At 35.5% G+C, this 19,833-nt stretch overlaps 4 protein-coding genes across 4 annotated transcripts in view; 1 reads left to right on the forward strand and 3 right to left on the reverse strand.

Annotated features, from left to right (window-relative positions):
• mthfd1l (methylenetetrahydrofolate dehydrogenase (NADP+ dependent) 1 like) overlaps positions 1 to 8,423 on the reverse strand; it is a 52,660-nt gene extending 44,237 nt beyond the window's left edge. The window contains exons 1-9 of the mRNA XM_073856033.1: positions 8,045 to 8,423; positions 5,113 to 5,197; positions 4,978 to 5,028; positions 4,828 to 4,881; positions 4,592 to 4,716; positions 3,635 to 3,735; positions 2,005 to 2,141; positions 1,276 to 1,387; positions 366 to 442 (exon numbers count right to left, since the gene is read on the reverse strand). Of these exons, the coding sequence (XP_073712134.1) occupies positions 366 to 442; positions 1,276 to 1,387; positions 2,005 to 2,141; positions 3,635 to 3,735; positions 4,592 to 4,716; positions 4,828 to 4,881; positions 4,978 to 5,028; positions 5,113 to 5,197; positions 8,045 to 8,286 (984 nt within the window). The 5' untranslated portion in view covers positions 8,287 to 8,423. The remainder of the gene's footprint in view (positions 1 to 365; positions 443 to 1,275; positions 1,388 to 2,004; positions 2,142 to 3,634; positions 3,736 to 4,591; positions 4,717 to 4,827; positions 4,882 to 4,977; positions 5,029 to 5,112; positions 5,198 to 8,044) is intronic.
• A 322-nt stretch (positions 8,424 to 8,745) lies between these two features.
• Positions 8,746 to 11,478, reverse strand: stx11b.2 (syntaxin 11b, tandem duplicate 2). The gene is made up of 2 exons (XM_055186816.2): positions 11,284 to 11,478; positions 8,746 to 10,817 (listed from the first exon to the last, which is right to left on the reverse strand). Exon 2 carries the CDS (start codon positions 10,800 to 10,802, stop codon positions 9,939 to 9,941), a length of 864 nt encoding a protein of 287 aa, XP_055042791.2. The 5' UTR covers positions 10,803 to 10,817; positions 11,284 to 11,478; the 3' UTR covers positions 8,746 to 9,938.
• Positions 11,479 to 11,963: 485 nt separating this feature from the next.
• stx11b.1 (syntaxin 11b, tandem duplicate 1) lies at positions 11,964 to 15,205 on the forward strand. Its single transcript, XM_055186815.2, has 2 exons — positions 11,964 to 12,255; positions 12,835 to 15,205. Exon 2 carries the CDS (start codon positions 12,840 to 12,842, stop codon positions 13,725 to 13,727), a length of 888 nt encoding a protein of 295 aa, XP_055042790.1. The 5' UTR covers positions 11,964 to 12,255; positions 12,835 to 12,839; the 3' UTR covers positions 13,728 to 15,205.
• On the reverse strand, positions 15,206 to 19,282 carry LOC129429856 (adenosine 5'-monophosphoramidase HINT3). The gene is made up of 5 exons (XM_055186817.2): positions 18,937 to 19,282; positions 16,446 to 16,563; positions 16,092 to 16,161; positions 15,880 to 16,000; positions 15,206 to 15,782 (listed from the first exon to the last, which is right to left on the reverse strand). The coding sequence occupies exons 1-5, from the start codon at positions 19,060 to 19,062 to the stop codon at positions 15,699 to 15,701; spliced, it is 519 nt and encodes a 172-aa protein (XP_055042792.2). The 5' UTR covers positions 19,063 to 19,282; the 3' UTR covers positions 15,206 to 15,698.
• Positions 19,283 to 19,833: the final 551 nt, after the last annotated feature.

A 19,833-nucleotide genomic window follows, 5' to 3' on the forward strand; every position in this document is an offset into this window, starting at 1 on the left:
GTATGTAGTGCTGGGCAAAGATTAATCACGATTAATCACATACAAAATAAAAGTGATTTTTGGCATAATATATGAGTGTGTGCTGTGTGTAATTAATATGTATATATAAATACACACACATTCATGTATGTATTTAAGAAACATTTACATTTACATTTACATTGTATGCGATTAATCGATTAATAAAGCTCAAACTCTTTGTTTTACAAGAACATTTTGGGACATGGACATAACAAATGAATACGTTCAATTTTGCATAAGTAACATTGCATACACAAACCACAATAACACTGAAAATCACATCATCAAAATAATCACCAGAATGGTGATTTAATAGAGTAACACCGCAAGAAAAGGTCCCTTACCTGCATTCTGAGAGCAGCACTTAAAGACCCAACAGAGATATCAGCTTCAATCCCATGATCCCAGCTGTCAGGGTTTTCTAGAAAACAACATCATCGAATAAAAGATTTGCCTGGATAGAGCATCTATACATATAAAATCTGTCATGTTTTATTATATTTCTGTGCTAATGGAATGACTGTGGGTTACTGAGGAAGTAGCCAGGCCTCTTTAGCCATTAGTCACTTGCTACATAATTGAAAGGTGATGCAGGACACATTCATCTATTATAGAGAAATGACATGCTTGTCTTTTACAACCAGTGTTTTTGGCAGAATTGAATTTTAGTGTTCAGAAAAGTTCACAAGCAGTGAAATGCCCAGTGTGTTTCTTACATTAAAGGGGCCATGGCACAAGACTTTTTTAAGATGTCAAATAAATCGTTGGTGACCCCAGAGCACATACTGTATGTGAAGTTTTAGATCAAAATATCATATAGATAATTTATTATAACATGTTAAAATTGCCACTTTGTAGGTGTGTGCAAAAATTTGCTGTTTTGGGTGTGTCCTTTAAAATGCAAATGAGCAGTTTGTTGCAATTGAAACTCAATTGTGCTGTTAATTATTTTCTCTCTGTCCTTTTCTCTGCACTAAATGGCAGTGCTGTGATTGGATAGTGCAGATTGAGGGGCGGTATTATTATAATAGGAGCTCCTGATGACATCATAAAGAGAGCCACATTTCAACGACCTATTTTCTCATGTGCTTGTAGAGAATGGTTTACCAAAACGAAGTTACTGGGTTGATCTTTTTCACATTTTCTAGGTTGATAGAAGCACTGGGGACCCAATAATAGCACTTAAACATGGAAAAAGTCAGATTTTCATGCCATGGCCCCTTTAAGCAATGTATCTTATTTTGCAGCACAAACCTCTTGCTAGGGTGAATCCAAGGTTGATGACTGGCACCCCTGGTCTTATCCAGGTGGGTGGAATACCATCAAGCCCCGTCTCCAACAGGACCACAACATCTGATTCCTGGACCTAGAGAAAGGGTGACAAGGCTAAATCCAGGAACGTCACATTTAATAAACACCATCATGTATGAAATTAGGGTTTAATCAGTTTTCATTAACTTATAATCTGGACAGCAAGAAGAATCATTGAAGAATTCATTTAAGGCGGGGTGCATGATTTTTGAAAAACACTTTGGCATTTGGTACTCGGCCCCACTCCTTTTTCCAATCAGCAGTAAGGGGCATGTCTACTAAGCGACATCGTTGCCTGGGTTGGGGGCAGGTCTATAAAAAAAACCCTCCAGATTCTATTGTGGTAGGGACGTGTTTGTTTGGTTAATTTCAAATGTCAACATTGGTTTTCAGAGATCATGCACCCCACCTTTAACATTACTTGTAAAGAACACAATTTTTATGCCAATGCACAAAGTAGTAAGAAAAATCATACATTCAGTCAAAATTAATTATATACACATTTAAGATTTTAAGATGAAAACTCTAAAATGTGCTCTGGGGAGACACTTCTGAACATTTCAGATATGACTGCTACAAAGAAACTGTACTGTACTGCATACCGCACGGGTAAGCAATATCTCTTTACATTAAGCAGCACTGCCCCCTGCTGGTCAAAACACATTCTCTAACCTGTTTCTGCAGGATCTCGGAGTGCCACTGACAGGTCTGCACCACCATGCCATTGTTTTGCAGCAAAAACTGAAGAGTCACTTTAAGCGGCCCCTCCACTCCCACCAGCACTGCCATCTTGCCAACCAGTGCCGCATCTAAAGTTGAAGTTACACATGAAAAGCTACAAATGAATAAGAAAATGGACAGTGTTGATATCAAATTTAAACTGACCCTAGTAAGGAATTTACCATAACTCTAGAAATGGTATAAAGTCTTAATAACTATAAGGCAGTACAGTACTAAAAATTATTTGGACCATTCAGCATCATGAAGTGCTTTAATGCAGACTCTCAAAATTTCACAATTGTAATCAAGAGTGAGAAATATTAAATTGAATTCCTTGTTTTTACACCCAAATTTAAGCTGGCACTTATATCTTCTATTAGATGTCAAAAATAAAACAAGTGTTACATTTAACTATTTAAACATATTCTCTATTAAAGGCACAGTATGGGTTTTCAGCGGCATCTAGTGGTGTGATTGCGAATTGCAACCATCCCAATTTTGAAATTCAATAAGAAGCTACAGTAGCTGACAGAGGACAAACATGTCATCGTCTGAGACAATGTTGTCCGTTTAGGGCTACTGTAGAAACATGACTTCCATGTAAGAAGACCTGCAGTGTATGTAGATAAAAACAGCTCATTTTAAGGTAATAAAAACAATACAGTTCATTATGTATGGTCTTTATACACAACTAATAATAATATAGTTATGTATATTATATTGCATTTCTGTCAAGAGATCCCTCTAAAAGTTACACATTGCACCTTTAAAGGAAAACACCACAGTTTTTCAATATTTACTATGTTCTTACATCAACTTAGATGAATTAATACATACCTATCTTTTTTCAATGCGTGCAGATTTAATCTTTGTACAGCACTTCGTAAATGTGTTAGCATTTAGCCTAGCCCCATTCATTCCAATGGCTCCAAACAACGGTTTTATTTTTTGCCACCATACTTACTCGTGTATTTACTCATGTAACAGTCTTTAAATAGGGAAAACATGGAAGTGTTTGGTGGCTTCTAAATTCATCCCTGTTTGGAGCCATAAGAATGAATGAGGCTAGGCTAAATGCTGACACATTCACGAGGTGCTGTACAAAGATTAAGTGCACTCATTGAAAAAAGATGATTATGTATTAATTTGTCTAAGAGGTAAGAACATAGTAAAATATTGACAAACGGTGGTGTTTTTCTTTAAGGACTACAAGTAAAGTAAATAAAAAAAGTGCTTTACTATTTTTTCATACCTTCTTGTATACAAGAAAATTCAAAAATTCATAGATAACAACAATTATATTTTAGCAATAAAAATACTGCTTTGACTAAAGAGCTTACACATGGTGGATTAACATTACAGAAAAAAGTAATTATTATCGGTTATTTACGGGTTTCACAACCGCATTTTTTAACCGACCTCACACACACCTACCATAAATTTTTGTTCTTGTAAAAAAAAGTATTACTGGCATAACACGGGATGAGTACTGGCAAATTAACCTACCTGAATTAACTCCATTAAGCATCCTACATAAGAACAAGAATCACATGCAAAAATGCAAACACAAATAGATACATACCATTTCTGGTGAGCATCTCCAGGACAGCCTCCGCTACAGGCGATATAAAGCCCTCTCTCTGATCCCCCAACACCACACGGCCAACATTAAGATCAGAAACTCTGTAACACAGACACATAGGGGTGGTTTCCAGGACAGGGATTAGCTTAAAACAGGACTAGGCCTTAGTTTAATTAGGAAATATAACTAGTTTTAACAAGCATGCCTTACTTAAAACCTTAATGTGGTGCATTTTGAGGCTAAATAAAAGGGGACTGATGTATTTTAAGATTCAGTGCAAGTTGTTTTCAGTTTGGACAGCTCTTACATTTATTTTATTCTAGGACTAGTCTAACCGCCCAATAAAGTTCAAAACACCAAGTTTAATAATACCTATTGAGTGCCAAATGTAATTAAATGGACACTAAGTAGGATTTACCCCCATCTAGTGGTGAAATTGTATTTTGCATTCAAACGAAATAGTGCTCTGTAGCGCCTCACTTTTCCAAATGCGTGTTGCAACTACGGTAGCCATTATGTACTCACTGATCTCCTTGTCCGTTTCAGCTAGTTCACGTGTTCTGAATGAAAACGCTTTGTGGAAATGCGTTGGTAGGCTAGTGCTTTTGTCCTTCTCTGCTATTATAGTTTATTAGTATAGCGGAACGACATGAAAGCCTCCTTGGACTTACTCATTCAATGTAAGTAAAGAGAAGAAATTCTAAGCTTACAAAGAAAAGTCAGATCACTGGCAGAGGTCATTTGACACCAACGAGGAAATATTTATGAATGAAGACATTGATTTTGATTAATAAAACACTTAAACCCCTACTTACTGTCCCTGTAAATAAAAAAATGTATTCACCAGTTCTTAAGTTTGTTTTATAGAACAATGCAAAGAACATCAGGCAAGAAATATGTATGCAAACATTTCACCAGCTACTGGCATATACAGGAAAAACAAAGACTCCTTCTTACCCATCCACATCCTTCTTTGGTTTGATAGCATTACGGACAGTACTGGAAAGCAAAGAGTGAGGCAGGTGCAAAAATACACCATGAACACGAGAATCCTCATTTAACCTTAAGATCTCCTCTAACACCTGTGGAACAGAGACATTAAAGCTGAGCAAGAAAACCAAGTAAGAAAGCATTTGTTAATTTTAGACACTAAGGCTATTAATGACTTTCATGTTCATCACACCATCACTGACCTCTGACTCCGTGCACTGGCGTGGTAGACAAATCTGCATCATATTCAAACCAATCTGTGTAGGGACACAATCAGGAATACAGTTTGTTTAAATATAGACAAAATCATGTAGAGTAGATGAAATCATGGAGGACAAGCATTAGTGTTATACCTTTCCAGCCATTTTCTTATTTATCTCCAGCAAACTGTCATCTTCACCAGCCTATCATAAATTCAAATACATTAATATGCAGAGATATGCATGTAAACAAATATATAAAGTATATATATATTGACCAGGCCAAACCTGTATAATGGCCAGTGTAGGTTTAATGCCTTGGTGTATTTCTTTAATAGCTTTGAGCTCCTCCCTGCTCCTCTGAATGACATCACTGTAAGTGATACATAATACATTTTACTTTTACATGTATTTATGTGGCAGATGCTTTATTCAAAACAGCTTAGAGTGCATTACACGATTTACATTTCATCACTATGCAAATTCTATAGGAAACAACAAAACCTTTTGCTGAACACACTGCGCTTTCCACATGGTGAATTGATCTGAAGCATATTGATAACAGAAACGTACAGAAAACAGGGTTTACTTAAATGTTATCAATCTTTCAATTGAGAAAGGCTTCTTAAAACAATAGTTATATAATAGTTATATTCTACTACGGATTGCATTTGGCCAGAATCAGTACTGACAAGTTTGTCGTCAAGGCGGCTAACAGGACAATAATATTAGTAGTACCTCAAACAGTTACACAAAAATACATGCAGATAAATCCAACCCAAATATTTTAATGTCATGATTATTACTATCAATTTGCATTAATATATTTCCAGCTGGTTACTTTTATCCATATTTTAAGTTAGTAACAGGAGAAAGCAAGTTTTATGCAGCTGTCAGCTACATTAACATACAAGATTACACATATAATATACATTTATGCAATTTGAATTGAGTATTTACTTCAATACGTATTAATATAATTAATATATTTTATTTATACATTTATTTCATTTAGCACATTTTCATGGTTCAGTACTTTTGTTTTATTACTTTTGTGAACTTTTGTAATGCATTTTAGCACTGTTTCACTTTGAGTGTTATGTTTTTTATTTAGTATCCCATTTTGCAATAAGATTTGCAGAGATGTTTGTCAGCACGTCAATAAATTATCTTGTGACATATATTCATATTATGGTGAACGACTCACGACACGACAGCCACATACTCATGCTCATTTAATCATTTAATTAAAAAAACAATAATTGAAGAGTTTCGTTGCAAAACGAGATAAATCCGTTTTTAACATTTTTGTCAAAATGTGTTTATTATTATGTTATCATGTTATTATTTTGTTTTATGGTGCTATTAGCTGTATTTTTTAAGTTATTAAGGTTTAAATCAAAACAAACCAACTGCAGTTGAATTGATACTAATTGGAATGCACAAAAAAGTAAAAAAAAAATTAAAAAACGTTTTGCAACGAAACTCTTCAATTGTACATAACTACCTTCCCTTATCAATGCTTAATTGTCTGTTTACCATGGTACCCAGACTAAAGCACCTTTTGCCAGTTGCTTTATAACAGTAATTCTCAAAGTGTGGTCCGCGGACCACTAGTGGTCTGCCAAACCCCCCCAGTGGTCCGCCAAAAGATGACCTAGGCAAGTGTTTATACAATCGTCACTTATTTAAGTTGATTTTTAATGCACCTGCGAAACTGTGATATCAGTTCTTGCCTTTCTGTTTTAATAATGTAAAAATGGATCGGTTGGCTAAACCAAAGAGGAGTCAAAATAAAAGATCAAACATCAACTGAAAGCAGCTAAAATCCACAGATCTATTAGTTTTGTTATGTACTAGTTTTTGTTTCATGTGTAAAATTCCTGTAATTTCAGTGATTTTGGACATTAAGGGGAACATTTTTTTTAGTATTTTATTGTTACCATAGTTACAATCATAGACTTCATATACCCAACACCTCAGTTTTAAACTAATGGCTCTTTGGAATGACATTAAGTTGGACCTAGGCTGTTATAGTATGTTTAATTGCATTTTTTTTCACATGTGCAGTTTGTTTTTCATATTAAGCTGCAACTCATTTCATATTTACTTTTTCAAATGAAATAAAATTAATATATGAATTTCTGAACATAGCATTGCATTTTTTTTTAAGTTTTTGACTTGAAACAGTTGCATATTTAACTTAAACTTAGCTTATCCTTCCTATTTTGTTGTTTTTTGGGGGGGCGTTAGAGTGGGATTCTGTTAGGTGGTCCTCAGAAAAAAATTGGAAGATAAAGTGGTCCTTGGGCTGAAAAAGTTTGAGAAATACTGCTTTATAACAACTTAAATGACAAAAAGGTATCTTGGACAAATAGTCATTAAATAAAGTCTTAAGTGTATGGTTTTTAAATGTGATATTACAGCAGGTTGTCCAACAAATTGCCAATAACAGCAGAAATATAACAAAATTGAGATCTTGCAGAGCAAAGTTCATAACCTCTTGATATTGTTACCAAAAAGTCTACTGGATCAATACAAGCATTTTATCACAGTTAAGTGCACTAAATCTCTAAAGCTGAACTTTGACTTCATTTACAAAACAGGCTAGATCTAAAAATCCAAAAGGGTTACTTTCAGGTTATGACTGAAAAGCAATGATACAAGTTTACATAGATCTTTAACATGAGTTCACAGACAGGAGAGTTCAGATTCAAGTCTCAGATATTCCTCATGTTCGAGTAAATTAAACATTAGTTTCATTTCTTGTTAGTTTCTGTGTAAAATACATAAGACAACATTTTCACTATGTCTACAATTCTGTAAAAAAACTCCGTCAGGAGATCGGGGTTAAATCAGGACATTTGCTGTAACACTGACCTACATTTAAACGACATAAGTTACTTTCATCCTTAAATTAGAGTAAAAAGTATCAAAGTAAATTTGTATTTAATTTGTATGTGTGTAATAATCTAGTAACTTACTAATATGTACTGTTTATGTTTTTACTAAATTTAAAACGAGTAAGTCTGTATGCTAACGGGAGCCAAATGTTACATCAGCTGGCCACTATTGAACATACAAGGCAAGCAGGCGGCAGCACGTGGACAGAAAACACAATGAAATCCGAAAACATGCTGTGTTACAAAACATTACAATCACGAAATCACCCATGATTCAAAAGATGACAGATTTGTCACTCAAGCGTAAAAGTTCTTACCCAATGATAGTTTCATACCCAGGTCCATCGATTTTCCGTGGATGACTTTTAAAACTCGCTACCGTTTCACTTGAGCTGCTACCGGTATTTGAACTAAATTTTCGAGCGGCTGGATGTGAAACAGCAGTATTACCCGGCATAAATCTGTTTTCCGGGTTTAAAACTTTTATAGCGTCGGTTGTTGATCGTTGTGTCTTGGCGTGGGTCCGATGGGCATAACGAAAAGCGATTGATAGTCTCATTATCTACCTAAAAACGTCCAACGCTTTCTGTCTGAGATGCTCAGGTGATTTAGTGCTGGACAAAATCAAGAGTCAGTCAGGGGGCGGGCGGGAGCGCGCACAATGTGCACACACACGAAGGAAATGCTGAATTGTCATCGCTTCTTTCTTTAGGCAAACTAAAGTTACAGTTATAATTCACAAGTCTGGTCAAGAAGAGATGACTCACCTGGGATTGGGCAACTTCTTTCTTCACGTCGTTCTTTCGATATCTTTTTATACAAATTAATCTGTTTACAATCAGTGCTACTTTAATTATGCCTCATCTGACATGGAGTAGTAAGCCTAATGGTAAATAAATACTAAATCAAAGTTAGAAGTTGCAACCTAAGTAGCAAGTCAAAGCCTATACTGGCACACACAGAACAAAGGCCAACAGTTTTAATTATTCATTCAGCATTATTAACAATAGAATAAGGCTTTGCGTATGAAAAGTTATTTAATTCAAGTAATCAGACCTTTCCAGATACAGTAGTCACATTTATTTCATGCACTGTGTATGTAAATTTGCTGACAGTCAATAGATTACAGGACATCAATTTGTGTTATGTTTACTCGGATGCAATTTATTTAATGTTGTGCATTACTTTGTAATAATACTTTAATATCTTACTTCTGCCACAGAAAGGTATTTGTATAATAGCATGTAGTGTAATTGTATAATGAATACAACCAGGGGACATCATATTTTACAAGAGTTAACAAAGCTAACAATGCTACTTACTTTGCCAAGAAGTATCAAAACCACAATTAGAGATACAGCTAATAAAGAGGTTTATGCACAAAATGGTCAGCCCCATCACAACTACACATATGTACAACATATAAAAATTATTTAAAGGGGCCATGTCACAAGACTTTTTAAAGATGTCAAATAAATCTTTGGTGTCCCCAGAGTACGTATTTGAAGTTTTAGCTCAAAATACCATATAGATCATTTACTATAACATGTTAAAATTCCCATTTTGTAGGCCTGAGCAAAAATGTGCCATTTTGGGTGTGTCCCTTAAAATGCAAATGAGCGGATGAAGTGCAAACATTGAACACAACGATATTGGTTTGATGAAAATGAAACTCAATGGTGCTGTCAATTATTTTTTCTCTCTTTCTTTCTCTCTGCAGTGCACTAAATGGCTGTGCCATGGTTGGATGGTGCAGATTAAGGGGTGGTATTATTATAATAAGATCCCCTTATGACATCATAAGGAGAGACAAATTTCAATGACCTAATTTTTCACATGCTTGCAGAGAATGGTTTGCCAAAACTAAGTTACTGGGTTGATCTTTTTCACATTTTCTAGGTTGATAGAAGCACTGGGAACCTAATTATAGAACTTAAACATGGAAAAAGTCAGATTTTCATGCCATGGCCCCTTTAAAGGGGATCGAAGCACAAATGAGGTTTTATCATTTAGGATATTTATGGTTTTAATTGTCGGCTATTTCTAAAAATATTTTCAGGTTTATTAAGATATGTGCATGTTTTCTACAGAAGTCAAACATCTATGTGTATAAAAAGAAAAAAGAAACAAATCAGTATAAAAACAAAAACAAAAGTAGAAAAAAAGTCACAGAGAACACCAATTGGTTATCATTGTGAATCTGTGGCCATATCACCGTTTCCAGAAAAACATTTTCTTAAATGGATTGCTCCTATCATGTCTCTTGGCTCTCTCAAGCTTCACAAGGATGTTCTTAACCTCCACCTCAGTCGCCTGCACGTTGGTGTGAATGCATTCTGTCACTGATCTCTGTTCTTCTACTAGCATGGCCATGTCCATAAAAACTTCATGAATGCTTTTAATGCGTCTTTCCAGCTGTAATAGTTCTGTATGTCTGCTCTCAATCTGAATGAGTGCCGACCGTGCTGTTTTTCCTTCTGAAACCATGTTCTCACTAAACACATTCCACTGGCCATTCTCCAGCATCTCTTCGATCTGGTCACCGGTGACATCTCGACCCACAATCTCCATCTGCCGTTGAATGTACGCCTTGCAGGACTCCCTGTGGCTCATCTCTGCATCGTTGTACTCCACCATGGCATCGCGGAAAGCGTTGCTTACACTTGTATACTGGGCTCGGGCGATTCTTGCCACAGGTGAATTAACACCATACTTCTCCTCTAACTCTTTGGCATGGGAATCCATCTTGCGAAGGTGTGCAAGCATCTCCTGTCCGCGGGTCTTGATGTCAGCCGCGATGGCATTAGAATCACTGGTATTAGGGGTACCCGAGCACACTGCCTCTGTAAAGATACGTGAGTTTTGCTCCCTGAGATTCTTCACTTCCAAACTAATCAGTTGAATCTCACGCCGAGCTTCCTGGGCTTCATCAAAGACAGACTCCAAATCAGGGTTGGTGCTGGAGTCCTGAGGAAGGTCTGTTTTTTCTGAATGGAGATCTTGGGCATCTTCATGTTCCCCTTCTGTCCCATTGGACACTGATACTGCCTGAAGGTGGTCAAGTCTGTCCCTCATTATTAATGAATTAAACTGAAAAGAGAGCAAAATATTTTAAGCTGTGTATACAGACGCATACATTACACAGTACTTAGTTTAACAACATTGCCGAATAGTCGTTGTCTATTACGTAACCTAGATAAAATGTCACGTGATAAAAAGTAGTTTTGTCAGATAACCCTGCTAGGCAAGACAAACTTGTTTGCGGGTCCACGTTTAAAAATATTGCCTTTGTTTGCTTGTTTACGTTTTGCAAGACTTCATAAATATGCAACTTTTAAACGTTAAAGAAGGCAAATTATTCATTAAATGTATGTAAATATATATATTTAAAGAAGCAACATAATAAACTTTAATCTGTATCACAGATACTTGCATTCAAACCTAATGAGGGTCAGTTATAGTGAAGACAACCACGTTTTTAATGCTTATCCTAGCCTACATTTGATTTGTTAACACAGCCTACTGTGCTATAAGCATTAATATATAGGTGACCTACCTTAAATAGTGTCCTTCGGCGACGTGTATTTATCCCACATATCACGATATAAATAAATAAAGGGGTAGAAAAATCTTTTCACCGTGCCAGAGAATTTAAAAAAAAAGGCGTGTTCGACTTTATGTGGTGGTGCGTGGACCGATCGGCGTATGATAAGTACCGCGAGAGTCATTCAAACTCGCTCTGTTTCCAGTCGCTCTCGCGGTACTTTAATGTTAGAGGCCGTTAGATATGCGCAGCGCCGCATACGGTCGAACACGCCTACGTCGCTTTTGATTGGTGGAGATGTGACGCAATAGACATAAACTCCGCCTTTAGCCATGTGTGAAGAGATTCAAACTGTGTGTCCAGCAGAGGGCAGCAGAAATGCAACACTTGACATAAGTGGAGAACTAAGCTCTATTACAATGAATGATTAAAAACACAATGAAAGAAGGAAGTGTGAGGCTTAGTATCCTTTTCAATTGTTTAAGTGTTTTTTGCCTATAAATAAACTAATGATGTAAATGACCATCAAAACTTAAATCAGAAATTCAAAGCAAAAAAAGATCTTATTTCTGACTTGCGCTCAGAGATGCTATATTTATATAGCTTTGTGTCTTTATTGTTTTTTTTAAAAAAGTATTAATTTAAAACTTGTTGTAAAGTGCGAACCATAGCAGTCAGCCACCAACCCTTTATAACATGAAAAAATGAATTGCCTAGAGAATTAAATAAACAATTACAGTCTCATAGTCATATAAAGTAGTCTCATTTTAGTAAACAAAGAAATTCTCATATGTAAACGAGACACACGTAGCCCATGACATTCCACTTTGGGAACAGGTTTGGCGTCAAAGTCACGCCCTGGAACGCGCATTCCTTCCGCACACCCATTACCATGACAGATGCTCCACTGCAGTGAGGATGATACTGCATCTCTAAACATATCGTTAAGGTCCGACTGGTGATATTTTGGAAAAACGAGAGAAGGTAATGTACTTTGTTTTATATGCATGGGGTTTATTTCATTTCACTTTGCACTACATTAGAATTATTTCAATGAAAAAGTTAATAAAAAATGCTTAAAATGTAGCCTCTAATGCCTATAAAACAATTTATAAATAAATCATTGCGTTGTGTACATTTTTTATTAGCTTACACAAGTCTTAGACAGTTTAACATATCTTACATAATTATAAATGTTTTTCAAAAAATTTGCAACAAATCACTTGGTGTTTTACAAAACGTTATTAAAGAAAACCATGCGAAGTGAACAAAACTACGAACTCTCGATTTAATCCATTCAAACTCGTCTGGTGAGTGACGTCACTTACAAATAGTTTCACAGATGGATGTGACTTTTAGTGTTGATAAGGAAGTATTATTTACCTCGTTATATAGTCACTTAGAAAGTACCCACTAACAGCTTTGTTTCATATAAAATGATTTATTCCTGATGCATTTTGTGCATATATGTATTTTATGTATAATGCTACCTATAAAGTATTGCTGTAAACTGTGTTTATCAACAGCCAAAACACTCAATATCCTGTGATTTCTTTCCTCTAGCAACCATGAGGGACAGATTGGATCATCTGCAGAACATCTCAGAGTCAAGCAGTCATGTGGACGAGATGGAACTGGATTCTTATAGCAATGTGGACCTGGAAGAAGATTTCCCCCAGCAGGCTGTCATTTTTGACAGAAGCGATAAGATGGATACTGTGCTCGATCAGGCTCAAGAAACCAGGCGTGAGATTCATCTCATCCGCCTTGAGGTTAAGCGTTTAAAGGATCAAAACACACGAATTCTTAGCGAACCAACTCGTACGACTCACGTAAAGCATGATGCCAACGTCATCGTTGATGGCATCAAGACCCGTGGAGAAGACATTCTAGCCCGCCTTCAGAAAATGGATGCCCATGCCAAAGAGCTTGAAGAGGAACATGGGGTGAACTCTGCTGTTGCGAGAGTCGCCCGGACGCAGTACGCCACCCTGAGCAACAACTTTCGTGATGCAATGACAGAATACAACGATGCAGAGATGAGCCACAAGGAGAACTGCAAGCTTCACATTCAGCGGCAAATGGAGATTGTGGGAAGAGATGTTTCGGGGGAGCAGATTGAGGAGATGCTGGAGAATGGTCAGTGGAATATCTTCACCGATAATGTTATCTCAGAGGGTAAGACGGCTCGTTCTGCACTCAACCAGATTGAAAGTAGACATCGGGACCTGCTGGAGTTAGAAGGTCGACTCCAGAGTCTACACGAAGTCTTTCTGGATGTGGCTATGCTTGTGGAAGAACAAGGACCCATGACAGACTACATATTAAACAATGTTCAGAAAACTGATGCTATGATTGGTGAAGTCCTCATGAAACTGGGACAAGCCAAGAGACATGACAATAACAACCCATTCAAGAGAATGTTCTGTGGATGTTTTCCATGTGCAAAAAACTGAGACTGCTGATCAGCCACTATATGGAAATGTGCTGCTGTATCTGCTGGATTTTCTTTTTTATTTATGTCAAAGAAAAGGACAACAGTCCTCCAAGACTTAAGTACTTTTTAAACACACATCCAGATTGAAGAGATCATAAATTCTTCAAGGCTGCTCAACCGTAACCCAGAACAGAAAAAACACAAAAATGGAAAACATTCTTTACACGTAGCCTTAAAATAATAACTTGGAATAACCGGTTACACTTTACAATAAGGTTGTATTTGTTAACATTAGTAAATTAACATGTTAAAGTTAGCTAATGCTATATTTTTTTGGGGTGAATATTTAATACAAATATTCATATGAATAACTTAAATTTTCCACAAGAAAATCTACCTTTATTCTTTGAATAACAACATTTCTATTTCTTTCAATATTCTGACCTGAAATGCACTTTTCTTGAATAAGCCTTCTATTGGGGATATGAAGAATTTGCCACATTTTGCCATATTTGCAATGCAAAGATGATTTGCTACTATGTTTTTTTAATCCAAAACAATACTCAGTGTGAATATCTTAGGTCTTTTAATTAAATAAAATCAGATAATTCAATGATCTATCTATTATATCTCTTAGGTCTATATTAGGATTGTCAAAAATGTTTGGTTTAAAAAGACTTTGCTGCCTTAAATTTTTTTGTTGAATCAACTCGGATTTACAAGTCATTTCAACTTACTATTTTATATTGTCATAAAGGTGAGTTGTTATAACTTATAAAAATAAGTTGACTTTTCTCAACTATATTTTGTAAGTTGTGACAACTCACCCCTGTTCATATGACTTGTAAATCTGGGTTGATTTAACAAAAACTTTAAGGCAACAAAGTATTTTTTACAGTGTAGGTCCACTACATGTTCCCACTCTACACTCCGTGAATTCAACATTTGTTGATATATTTTTATAATTATGTGATCTTTTTTTACTATAGCTTTACATGACTGATGCTTCCTTGTTTCTAGAAAATACCATGAATACCAATAATGTGACATAAATAGATTGTTTGTAGGAAGTCTTCTTTTAAGTGACAAGATGTCTATGTGCTAAACTGTCATTAGACTGTCACAAGTGGGAGTCGAGAAAACGTTTTGGTACTGTAGCACATTTTTGGTCGTTACTTTACGTAAGTAATGTCTAAAGTATTGAACATGAATAATTGACTAATAATCTTAAATTTTCCTTTTGAATAAGGGCGGCACACAGTCAGATTTCCTTTGAAATCTCAAACATGCATTTTAGTCTGGGACTAGGATAAGCCCTGTCCGGAAAACCACCCCATAATGTTACATACCGGTATAATGATATTAAATAGTTAGGTTATTGTAAATCACAGATTTCAACTAATAAATCATAAAAAAAACACCTGTTTGGTAACGTGCTTGCTCAGGAGGTGAACCGTTTTAATAACTGAAAATATATATAGAGGTCAGTTAAAAAAGTCAAGTTTATGGTCAGTTTTTTATCATTCCAGGTAATAATTCACAAAAATACAGAGGGAAAATAACATATGATACAATGATTTTTTTCTGTAACAAAAGGTCATGAGTTCAATTCTTGTGACACACGTACTGATTAAAGAATCAATCCCAACTTGCCTGTCTCCAATTCAATCTCCTATAAAAGATAAAGGCTAAAAAATGAATTCATTGTAATGCCAGTGTATAATATAACATAAACAACTACAAAGACATATCAGTTCCAAGCTAATTTTACAAGATCACTAAATCATCAGTTATAAAATAGATTTATAAATAGTCATATAAATATTTTTTAAATGGTCATGTCAGAAGACCACCTTCCCAGTCAACATACTATTAGGTAACAGACACAAACAAACAATAATACATTAACTTGCCTTTTAAGCTGAAATCAAACTATGGAAATGAACATTATAAAGAATATTGCACTAAAGTGGGTTGTGTTTACATGCTTTCATATACATGAAGGCAAGCATTTAATCAATTTAATATTAAGACGAGCCTTTTTCTTTTCCAGAATCTGAATCAAATTCTCCACCTATAGAAAATCAAGAGAGAAACAAAATTAATAAAGCTTCAAAACCAAATTTACAGTCTAGTATGATTATACGATCCCTTAGTTTAATTTTACTTACTGTGAGGTACCAGCAGTCTCTAAACTTGAATTTTACTCCTATAGAAAGTTGACTAAAAGGTGCAAGAACATGCAGGTGCAGGTGGGGGACGGTGATAAATGGCGGCACATGGAACCCTAGGCTAACATACAGCAACGTTAGTTAGCTAGTGCTTCATTCGAATAAACACTTTTAACAAACAAGACATTGGTGCTGTTGACAACATGTAGTACCTGATGTCCTCAAAATTTGTGATATTCTTGTCTATTAATACTTGTCTTCCTATTTCTGCCATCTTCTTCACTGCAAGAAAAACAACATTTTTAATAGTTGAAAAAACTACTTAATGTATTTAAAATGTCTCTTTAGATACTTAAAAGTGCATAAACTTATCAATTATTTACAATTATCTATTTTTTACCATACAGTTAAAAATTTGTTCCTTACTTGTGTTATTAAACATATCATTTAATTGGAGCCTACCATTAATATACCTAAGGCTCTATATGTTAGCTAGTCTTCAGTTTGCTATGTTCACACAGCTCTAATAGATGTTAACATAAAACAATAGGCCTATATCACTTTACCAAGACTGATATCATCTGCTTCAAGTGACTTGCAACTGTGGATATGTTTTTTTGGAATAACCAGATAGTGATGAGTTGCTCCTGGATTGATGTCCTGGAAACAAACAATGTCTCCATCCTGTCAAAGAACCACATTACATTTGTCATTTACATATTTATATTCATAAACTATGTTAATGTGTTAATCTATGTATTTACACATACAAATAGTTGACATACTACAGTAAGTACTAATATTGTTTGTACATGCATGGTATTATATTGGCCTCTGTGTGCTTTTATTGTTTTCACTTTTTATACTGAACAGCTTTTATAAAGGTTTAAAAATTATTATATTTTAAAATGTTATGGTGGAGGACAAACTAAATACATAAATGTAGCACTGTGTGACATCCAGCCACATTCTAATGTATGTTAATTACATAAAAAGGCTAAAAATCGCCTTTAAAATGCTTTTGCCAAGTTCTAAAATGTGTGTAGATGTTGGTTTTATGTGATTTGCAAAACTTTTTAGGCCATTTTCAACAAAGGCTCTGATTTAATAAAAATATAAAGGGAATTACTTTCTAATAACATTTGAATACATGAGTTTGCATCTTAATCATTATTTATAAAGAATTAATGTGTGCGCGCATGAGGAATGTGATTGGTCGAGCCTGACCGAGTTCGAAAAAATTAAAATGGTGGCCCAGAGAGCGGTTGGAGCACAAATTTAGTGTAAATAAATGTAATTTTTACTTTATTTATTCTTAATTGCATTTCTAGCGAGAAATTAGTTTTGTAGTTTTCAAATATGTGATTAGTTATCACAAAGGCCTCTCTGTTTATATTTCAAACACGCTGCCATTAAAGGCCCTGTCCCAAATGGCGCACTTCATGTAGACTTTCGGTCTCGTGGCCTTAAATTGCGCATGCTCACTTAGCCTACGAGTGCATAGGGTGTCCCATCTGTCATTTTTACGCTACGAAGTGTGCTCATCAGTAGCCTCTTTGCACCCTTGATGTGGTCTTCGGGGAAGCCGGCACTGCAGCAGGCTTCACGCACTTTATACCAACCCAGAAATACTTGTGAAAGAGAAATCAGACCAATCAGACGACAGATGGGCAACTTCTCTTCCTATTTCCGGCTTAACGCACAAGTCTGTCCCAAAATACGACTCAGGTGTGCCCTGGACTCCCGTCAAGGGTCCCTAAGGTCTGCACTACATGATGTCATCAAAGTGTGGACTCTGAGGAGTTCTACAAGTCCAGATTGTGCCATTTGGGACAGGCCCGAAGTGTGTCCGAAAGTATTTCTCTTAGCTGCCTTTATGCCTTAGAAGTCATTGCCTTAAAAGGGATCTTATTCAAATGTTGGTTTAACAGGAGAAATTTCATATTTATAAAGTGAAATGGTCTGACTCCAAACAAAATTTCTCTGATTTTTAAAATTAGCTTAAGAATTATTGTACTATGCTAAAGAATTGTAAAAGTAAAAAATCAGCTTATAAGACAAGCAAATGACATTGCTAGTTAAAGGTCACGTTCTTTCTGATCCCATTTTTAAACAGTAGTTAGTGTGTAATGTTGCTATAATAGCTAGGGATGGGCGATACCAGTTATTTTCCTGTGGATCGGATACAAAGTACTTTTAGGCAAGGCAAGTTTATTTGTATAGCACATCTCATACACGGAGGTCATTTAAAGTGCTTTACATAGAAACGAGAAAACAACGTATAAGAGAAAAAAAGTATGTAGAAATAAGAGACACAAAAAATCAAAGATACATGAGAATTTAAAATATCAATTAATTAAAACAGTTTTAATGTGTGAAAAAGAATGACATTCATTGCTACTAGTTAAATTACACATTTTTCTCCTTTTTTGGTTTGTTTATTTAATTTGTTATTTAATTAACTCTGTTGATTGTATAATAATTGTATAATTTAGTTTCAATTGAAATGTTTCTCATTGTACTGTTGTTGTATTATGGCAAATAAAAAAGAGAGCAAGAGCGAAACGCACAATTCCAAACACTCTCGCGATACTATGATGTCATACACCGATCAGACTACACAGCGCCACGTGAAGTGGAACGGCATCAGGGGAAAAGTAAAACTACAGTTGAGTTTACACACTGTTAATGTACTTTAATTCTTAAAGTTTTCGTAAAGTCAATAAATGTAACACAAATCGAAACGCGGCAACACTTTCGATGTCGCCTTCCGTAAACTCACATTAGACTGTTCTAGAAGCGTTTTGTTTTATGTTTCTTCCTTGTACATAGCGTTCTTCCCTTAGGAAGAATGGTATCTGAAAGCGAAACCTGAACGAGTGCTCTTTGAAAACACTGTCAAATTAACAATGTCAAATATCATTTATGACTGTACAACACAGTCGGAGTAGACTGACAAGTATTGAATTTCTTTTTAAGAATAAAAGTGTATCCGGATTAATGTTGGCGTACCTAGAAAACAGAGAAAGAAAGTAGATAGACAGAAAGTCAACTTACATCAAACAGTATGTCAGTGTATGGACAGGCTCCGCTTGCGATTATACAGAAAGCACAAATTTCGTCACATTCCTCGTCGTCTAAATTTCCAATCGGATTTTCGCTGGAGTACTTCGGATCAGTCATCGTTACAGGGCAGTGTCCTGTGGAATTGAAAAAGATACTCGCCGCACATCTATATTACCTTTCTTCCGTGTTGACTCACGTTTAGGGGAAATTTAATGGACATTTGTTCCGCCAAATGATGATTAAGTACTGACCTTCCCTGGGCGTAGCAGATTCCTACTTACTGTACACTGCTTTCACAACACAACTTGATATTGTTTCCGCTCATGCAGTTAGGATTAAACGAGGGACTCTGGGAACTGAGTCCAGGAAATGATTTTTTACAGGGGGAGGAAACATATGGATCTTTTCCATCTTTTATCCATGTTGCCTCCAAACACAAAAGTGTGATTTTTTTGACATTCAGCCTTCATTAAGCTTGTATTATACACAAAATATATATACTGAATATAATGATAATAATATGTATCAAAAACGACAATAAAAATAACAATATAATACATTTTTTTTTATAAATAAACCTAAACCCACCCCAACTCTAACCATAACTGAACCCTAAAATCAGAAGGAAATTATAAGTGAAAAACAATGTAAGCCTAAACTCGTAACAAACTGTAAACTTATTTCTGAAATCTGATTGGTTAATTAAAATATTGTCTTAGGGTCAACATAATGTTGCTCTAAGGACATCAACAACTTATGTTGGAGCTCTGTGGCTCCAATCAAAACGACAGGAAGACAAACAATTATGGATTTTCTAGATCATACAAAAAACTTCCCAGACGTTTTGCACATATGGTTTAAAATAAAATATAAAATAGGTCCCCAACT

The sequence above is a fragment of the Misgurnus anguillicaudatus genome, chromosome 18, assembly GCF_027580225.2.
Source record: "Misgurnus anguillicaudatus chromosome 18, ASM2758022v2, whole genome shotgun sequence".
Taxonomy (NCBI): Eukaryota; Metazoa; Chordata; class Actinopteri; order Cypriniformes; family Cobitidae; genus Misgurnus; species Misgurnus anguillicaudatus.

Excerpts from the sequence above, each read along its gene's own strand:
- stx11b.2 (XM_055186816.2), bottom strand. The coding sequence starts at position 10,802 with ATGAGGGACAGACTTGACCACCTTCAGGCAGTATCAGTGTCCAATGGG.
- stx11b.1 (XM_055186815.2), top strand. The coding sequence starts at position 12,840 with ATGAGGGACAGATTGGATCATCTGCAGAACATCTCAGAGTCAAGCAGT.
- LOC129429856 (XM_055186817.2), bottom strand. The coding sequence starts at position 19,062 with ATGACTGATCCGAAGTACTCCAGCGAAAATCCGATTGGAAATTTAGAC. Across the intron at positions 16,162-16,445 it reads AGCAGATGATATCAGTCTTG|TGAAGAAGATGGCAGAAATA; the intron begins GTAAAGTGATAT and ends TTTTTCTTGCAG. Across the intron at positions 16,001-16,091 it reads ACAAATTTTGAGGACATCAG|CCTAGGGTTCCATGTGCCGC; the intron begins GTACTACATGTT and ends GCTGTATGTTAG.